The 7,565-nt window shown below is 37.6% G+C and overlaps 1 protein-coding gene across 3 annotated transcripts; it reads right to left on the reverse strand.

Moving 5' to 3' along the window:
* Nucleotides 1–5,250: 5,250 nt before the first annotated feature.
* LOC109092003 (zona pellucida sperm-binding protein 4-like) lies at nucleotides 5,251–7,325 on the reverse strand. 3 transcript variants are annotated; one of them, XM_042778204.1, is made up of 9 exons: nucleotides 6,962–7,297; nucleotides 6,770–6,910; nucleotides 6,507–6,694; nucleotides 6,336–6,433; nucleotides 6,110–6,267; nucleotides 5,833–6,025; nucleotides 5,616–5,763; nucleotides 5,449–5,524; nucleotides 5,251–5,366 (listed from the first exon to the last, which is right to left on the reverse strand). In XM_042778204.1, exons 1-9 carry the CDS (start codon nucleotides 7,224–7,226, stop codon nucleotides 5,290–5,292), a joined length of 1,344 nt encoding a protein of 447 aa, XP_042634138.1. In that variant the 5' UTR covers nucleotides 7,227–7,297; the 3' UTR covers nucleotides 5,251–5,289. The 3 variants fall into 3 exon arrangements, with proteins under 3 accessions (XP_042634138.1, XP_042634137.1, XP_042634136.1); XM_042778203.1 differs by having other exon boundaries at nucleotides 6,770–7,094; nucleotides 7,146–7,292; XM_042778202.1 differs by having other exon boundaries at nucleotides 6,770–7,325.
* Nucleotides 7,326–7,565: the final 240 nt, after the last annotated feature.

The raw sequence follows: 7,565 nt of genomic DNA on the forward strand, positions 1-7,565 counted from the left end.
ACACAACCAGGAAACAACCAAACCTGCTGCAGTGCATCAACATGACATTTTCAAGATCTCATGTCTTCATGCAGAGAGGAAAATAACACAACCCTGCTTCTTAAAAAAACTAACAAAAAACAAATGGCATTATTTTAATAAAAAATTAATAAAAAAACAATCATTATCAAAAAAGGGCTAATATGAGCCAATTAGATGATGCTGAGTTCAAAAATATTAATTATTATAATAATAATTTTTAAAAAATCAATAGGTGGCTATTCTTGGAGCCAATATAAAAGATGTGAAATTTTAAGGAGGTAAAATATTTACTCCAAATACTTTTTGTAGCTCCAAAAAAAAAAAAAAAAAAAAAAAAAAAAGAAAAAAGGAAAATAAAATTCTATCACCATAAAAAGGCTAAAAGAAGAGCCATCAGTCTATAAAAAAAAATGTTTGTCTTTACAGAAATATATGTAACGGAAAACACACTCTCAGATTCCAACAGGCCCCAATCCTCTTGGTTGGACCCAAGTATTAATTTATTTATATAATATATATATTATTTATATAATAATGTCAATAATTGTTATTATGATGACATTATTGTGTTTGTTTATTTATGTTTTCCTAAGTGGATGCGTTTTGAATATGGCTTGTTAAATAATTGTATATTGTTCATGTTTAGTGAACTATGTTGACCCACAACCAATGTAAGAACAAATATATATGATGGATGTTTAAGGTTGTTCCTAAAAAGATAAGAATAAAAATTAAGTTGGAAAAAAAAAAATCTATAAAGCAAGATATATATCAGCTTTAATGCACTTGTCAAAATAACAAAGGCAAAAAAATGGTATTCAGAATATATTATTTATTTATTTATATATATATATATATATATATATATTATATATATATTTTTGATATATATATATGTGTGTGTGTGTGTGTGTGTGTGTGTGTGTGTGTGTGCACTTATCAAAATAAAAGCAGTCAAATGTCAGTTTTGAAGTAGTTTTTCCGTATCACGTAAATACTGCTCAAATACTCCAAAGAAGCTTAATATAAATAAGCCTGTGCTATTCTGTGGCTGTTCATATGCAGTAAAAGCAGAGTACATCTGTTCTTGTGTGCATTTTTCTTCTGTCGCTGGATCATAATTCTGAGCATGAAAACAGTATTAGGCATCAGACAATTTCATGCGCTTATAACTGATCAAAAAATTGTAATCTGCCTCAGATTCAGACAGGAATCATGTGTATGTGCTGTTTTCTGCTGATTAAGAGAGAAAACAAGACTTCCTCACTGCACAAATGCTTGTAAAAGCAAAAAAAAAAAAAATAATAAAAAAAATATTTTGAGAAAGTATTACGTGAAAGAGCAAAACAGACAATATTTTTGGAATCAGCACCCACAATTAGTAAGAAATTATGCTTATCAATGAATAAAGACTTAATTTGGGTCTATTGCTCACACAAACTATCATATGACTTACAGATCATATGGACAACTTTCAGGTTTTTTAAAAGATGTGTTTGTGTAGAAAGAGCCATAAACCCATTTCTACACTGTAACTGCTATTTCTGGGAATGTTTTGCTCTGATCAGCATGACGGCTTCCTAATTACCACAGATCCTGAACACTGGAAGACAAGAGCCAAACGAGCACGCTCACTAAAACACAGGACCTGAGAGAGACCTCTGGACACAAGGCAGAGAATTGAGATCAGTCACACACACACTTCTTATAAACATCAAGCATCTTCTTTAAAGACCCGTCCTTATATCCAAAGATGGGCTCAAATACATCTATACAAGTATTTTGTTACAAATTACAAATACTTGAACAAAGTTCTAGAGCAGCTTTTTCTTCCTTCCTGAAATAACATTCAGTGAGGAATATCTGAGAGTAAATATTTTAGTACATACCAAAACAGATTCCTTCATTCTTTTGTTTAGTTTCATTAGTTGAATGGACAGCACTGATTCAATAAGGCTCAAAGATTAATTCTTTTTACAAATTGTCAAATTATCCATCGCTTTAAGAGGATGGAAAGAGAATCAAACTCTTTACATTGGAAACAAAGTTTACCAATTAAAAATATTATGCAATGACAACTTTAGGAATTCATATGATTATTTATGAACACAATCAGATTCTGAAGCATCCAGTTTATCACAAGTGATTTCCTTTTGTCATTTTTTATTTACGTAAATGTATCAACAAAATCATAAAGAAGAAAGAAAGTTTTTAGTACAGTTAAGCTAAATTAATTTGTGTTCTACAATACTTTACAAGTTCACCTCATTTTTGTAACATGACAAATATCTTAAAATTCTTAAATCAAGATACATTCACTTGAGAAGCATAAACTATTAAAAGTGAGTTTTTGCTTAAAAGAAAATCTGCCAATGGGACAAGACAAATGTGAATTAAGACTACTTTTCTTACCCCTTTAGCAAATATTTTCTCCTGTTTTAAGCAATCAATTATTTAGAAAGCAAAACTTAATATCTTAAATCGTTTAGCTTTAAGCAAACATTTCAAGAATGTTTAGATATTTGTACTGGAAATATTGGCTTTTGCAGAGTTTCTCACCTCCTAAATAAGTTACTTTAGTTATCTATAGATCTGTAGTAGGTTAACAGTATAAGCCACCACTGATGCAGTTCCATTTAACTGCAGAAATGAAAATGACAGGATCACTCTTTAAGCATCTTACACTAAGTATCACATTAGTTTTTGACTTATAAGGCAGTGACTTAAATAACTGTAGTAACAACGGTTTACCATGGTAAACTTGTAAGGGACTCATGTAGTTACCTGTACGAGAGGAATGTAGAGCAGAACCGCGGCTAGCTGCGACACACTGACGAATCTCTTCATGTCGAGCCAGAAGAGAGTGAGCCACACCATCTCCAGAGCCCACTGCATTTTAATTCATCTACCACTGAACTGACATTCAGTTACACAGCGCTCAAATAATCCAAGAAACTCCAATGACCTACATGTCAAAAGAAACTTTTCCTTTTTGGCAATCGGATCAATGTTACTGTGTTTGTTCGCAGTGAATCAGCCCACCCTCTGTGCTCGTCCCCTCTAGTGGACCGCCACATGAGAAATGCGGCATAATTAGGTCAGTGCGTGCACTGCATTTGCTTTTACACTAATATGACTGACAGGTGCTTTATGATGCACTTGCCTATTAAATCTCAGAAAACTAGAACACTGCCATAATGTGGCACAAGTTTGCTCTTAACACAAGTCTCACAAAAGAAAAAACTTAAACTGCACATACCATTAACCCTAATTCAGAGCAAGTTACACTGAACACAAGCCAACACTTGTGCTGTTTGTAATTTCTGCTATTACTGGGGTGCGTTTCCCAAAAGCATAGTTAACCAACTACAGTTGTTAGTTCCATTGAACTACTGGTAACAACAGAATGTGTGAATTGCTTTTGGGAAAGGCAGCCCAGGACAGTTTAACTTTGATTTTTTTTTAGCAGAATTCTCGAAAGTGCATCTAATAGTTTGAATGCATGATGAAACTGAATCTTTAGAGTCACTAGAACAGCTTGAGAACCAAAACAAACAATTGGAGGTAGATGTATAGCCATCTTTTAGTCACAGTTGACCCTTATAAATATAAGAAAGGTGAGAGAAACTTCAGGTTGGGTAGTTTGAAGAAAAAAAAAAAAAAAAGAAAAAAAAAAAAAGAAGTAATTTATTAAAAGACTGCTCAGAGTCAGGGTCACTTCTCCACTAGAAACCAGTATGTCCAATAGTCGTGGTCTTCACAGCAAGGTCTCTTCCTAAAGGAGGGGAAAAAAACACCCCCACAACTTAAGTCTAAAATTAAGTAAGATTACAAAGAGCAAGCACTCACTCGTCCTGCCGCAGCTTTGCTCACAGGAGCCAGAGGTGGGATCGCACACCGCTGTACTACAGTGGATGAAGATCTGAGAAGAGAACCAGAAGTGCCAGTTACGAAACATCAAGAGGCTGAGCCTAAAACCAGTAAAGTGGGTATCATACCGTTTCCTGCAGAGGAGCCAGTGATGCGGGATCCACAAACATTAACATCTTCAAATAAAGCACTTGTAGTGGTTTGGGAACTGAAGACCAGAAGATCCAGTAAATAAATAAGCAGTTAAATAAATTAAATATTCACAATTAATTTGGTTATCTTTATTTTTTACAAATACAAAAGCAACAATTATTTTCCCAGCTGGATTTTAATATTGGTATTGTGGCCATCTCCTCTTCATCGGTCAGTGGTGCTGGCCCCATTTTACCAGTCTCTGCCTTCTTGCTGTTGACTGAATGGATGGAAGTCAAATGTTTATTTCATCATTACCCTAATTAAGAAATGTCGGATTAGAGAACATTTAATTATTAGAAAAAAATCATTAGACTGTCAAATGTTTGTAAAGTCATGTAGCCTACACCCATGAGCCCTTTGCACTTGAAGCTTTATTTCATTGAATTTTTGTTTTTTTTTGTCCGTGGGGTAACAAAAATAAAGATTACTAACTTACGGTTCTGCCAGTTTTCACCTTTGATAATACATAACAGTGATTAAAGTCACGTCTTGTATAGTATGCAGAAGTCTTTTTGTCAGGTGCTGTTATCATGGTGAATCATAATTTCTGAGCTCCATTGATCATGGTTTTTCCAAGTCTTGAGTGGATTGAACGTACTCTGTCCAGCAGTTCTGAAACTGTAAACTCAGTTCCCTATTTTGGGGTTTGTTAACCAAGAGATCAAGTTTTCACCCTTCTGGAATACACCCCTGATCTTTCAAAATGTGTGGCAAGTACTGCCGCTGTAGTTCACACTGCACATGTGATTGCAAATCTAAATAAAAAGTGATTGTGCGTTCAAAAGCAGTTTTAATGCCATGCATATTAATAGCAGCTCCCTGATGCCCACATTTTATACAGTATAATTACCCAACGATATAACTGCAAGAGGCAGTATTGAAATATTTTCCCCTGGGTTTCTTTCCTGCCGTGTGAGCTACTGAAATGAGCCACACTGTGAAAGACAATCACAGCAGAGCTCAACATTATTCATAACCCTTCCAAATAAGGTACAAACAGACCATTTCATTCTAGGGACAAATCCTGGGGTTATAAATGGACATGTAAAACTGTTTCAGGATATTTTTTGCCCTTACTTTGCCATGTAACTATGTAGAAATTGGAACAAATTAAAATATTCTATGGCACCTTCAAAACATCAGATCAAAACATGAGACTGTTCATTTAACGATTTGAGCACTTTATTAAAGCAGCAATTGAATTCAGAGGACCAGAGTAACTTCTCCACTAGAAACCACAGTATGACCACTGTAGGTGTTCTTTGTATGAAGATCCCTTCCTGTAGAAGGGACGCAGAAAGTTTATTTAAAAAAAAAAAAAAAAAAAAAAAAAAAAAAAAAAGTTTAAGATGAAGCACTCACGTCCCCTGCTGCAACGCTGCTCACATGATCCAAGAGATGAGGGGTGGCACACCACTGTACCACAGTGGATGAAAATCTGACAAGCAAAACGGATTAACATGGCATACATTAAGAAGAGTAGTTTTAAGGTCTCAGGCATGTAATTGAAGGCTGTATGGAGATTATACCGTTTCCTGCAGAGGAGCCAGTGATGCCGTGTCTACAAACGTGAACATCTTCACAATAAAGCGCTTGTAGTGGGTCGGGAACTGAAGACCAGATGATCCAGTCACTGGAACCAATGTGGTCAGGTAACGGTCATCCTGGTAAGGGCATCTGAAAGGAAAAGTAGCCATCAGAAAAGGCCTCAGATCAACTAGATATATAGTTTGGCCATATACTAACCCATCAACCAGAAGGTCCCACTGGGGTAGACTGAGTGGACTGGGGGTGGAAGTTGCCCAGCAGCGTCCCAGCATCAGGACAATGTTGGGGTCAGTCCTCTCCATAATGCGCACCTCAACATACACAGGCTCCCGCAGGACTTTTGTGATGGGATAATCAGCCTCACTGTAGTAGGACGTGTAGGCCTCATCCCCTGAGGAACAACACTGGTGATGAACCAGAAACTGCTGCAACCTGAAGTCTTAAGATACTAGGAACACATGGGACAAGAAAATACCTTCAGCACACCCTTTGGTGACACATTGACCATTGGCCAGTCTAAGCTCAACCCTGAGGGGTCCAGGGGCAGCCACTGGTGGAGGTGGAGGAATAGTGTTAACCTCCACAACCAGAGCTTGCACAGAAGTGCCAGAGTACCTACACTGGAAGAGAAGCCTGGACAACAGACCGTGAGCTTGTAGCATTTGTCTGAACAATGATTAAGAACAGCATAGATCACCTACTCAAAGTGGCTGTCCCTTGTGATGGAACCAAATGGTCCCATCCCCACTTCATACGAGGAGGTCATGCTGTTCTCATACACCACATAACCACTGTCCTCCTGCAAATAGCAACACTGTTGGCATCCAGTCCATCATAGGCCAAGCAGAATAAAACCATAAACATCTACTCACCATCACTCTTGTGCCACATGCAGTCACAGGGAACTGGTATACAGCAAAGGAAGGTGTGGACCCCACAGGACTGCAAGGTGGGTCACTTCCTCCCAGTAGACTGACTGAATCCAGACTCAGTCGAGGCAGTGTAACATCTCTAGCCACCACTACCACAAACTGACCATCTCTTATACACTGGACAGTCACTGGAACAAAGGTACAAGAGCAGGTTAATGTTGAGGATCAGTTTAACTGAGAGCAGAACACTGACTCACTCTTACCTGCCTTCCCATAGTAACACTGCTGTCCACTAAAGCAGCAGTTGATAGCTTCACATTCAGCACTACTGATACCAGGCTGTCCACATTGGATCTGCTCATAATCAGCTACAGCACATTTGTCCAAAGGCTCAGCCTTCGCTACTGGCTTCTGAACCTGAAGCTTCTGAGGAAACTGCTGATTAGTCTGTTGAACTGGCTTCTGAATCTGAAGCTTCTGAGGAAACTGCTGATTAGTCTGTTGAACAGGCTTCTGAATCTGAAACTTCTGAAGAAACTGCTGATTAGTCTGTTGAACAGGCTTCTGAATCTGAAACTTCTGAAGAAACTGCTGATTAGTCTGTTGAACAGGCTTCTGAATCTGAAACTTCTGAGGAAACTGCTGATTAATCTGTTGAACTGGCTTCTGAATCCACTGGTCAGTTTGCTGGAGCATCAGAGCTTGAGGGTTTTGGGGCATTTTCCTTAATTTACTCAATTTTGGAAGAGCATGACAGAAAGCACACAGTGCCAATACCTGAACCAACCACAAACTTCCAGCCATTGTCTAACAGCTAATCACACTATTGAGATGCTGCCCTTTAGTCTTTTTGTACTCTACAGATTTCAGCTAATTAGCTACAGTCCCTCCCTCTTCATTAACAATCATGATTCTCCAGACTTGCGCAAGTGTGAGCTCATGCAACTTGGTAATTCTCAGGACTCAATTTTCCTTGCCCCCCCCCCCCCCCCCCCCCATATTGAACGTACATAAATACACAGACTTGAGCTTAATTCAGAATAGCATACTAGTATTATT

This window comes from Cyprinus carpio, chromosome A20 (assembly GCF_018340385.1).
Source record: "Cyprinus carpio isolate SPL01 chromosome A20, ASM1834038v1, whole genome shotgun sequence".
In the NCBI taxonomy this organism is placed as follows: Eukaryota; Metazoa; Chordata; class Actinopteri; order Cypriniformes; family Cyprinidae; genus Cyprinus; species Cyprinus carpio.

Bases quoted from the DNA above. Each gene is read 5' to 3' on its own strand.
- LOC109092003 (XM_042778202.1), bottom strand. From the start codon at position 7,310: ATGGCTGGAAGTTTGTGGTTGGTTCAGGTATTGGCACTGTGTGCTTTC. The intron at 6,026-6,109 runs GTATTTTCTTGT...GTTGTTCCTCAG, and splicing joins CACCAAAGGGTGTGCTGAAG to GGGATGAGGCCTACACGTCC. The intron at 5,367-5,448 runs GTGAGTGCTTCA...TCCCTTCTACAG, and splicing joins GCAGCGTTGCAGCAGGGGAC to GAAGGGATCTTCATACAAAG.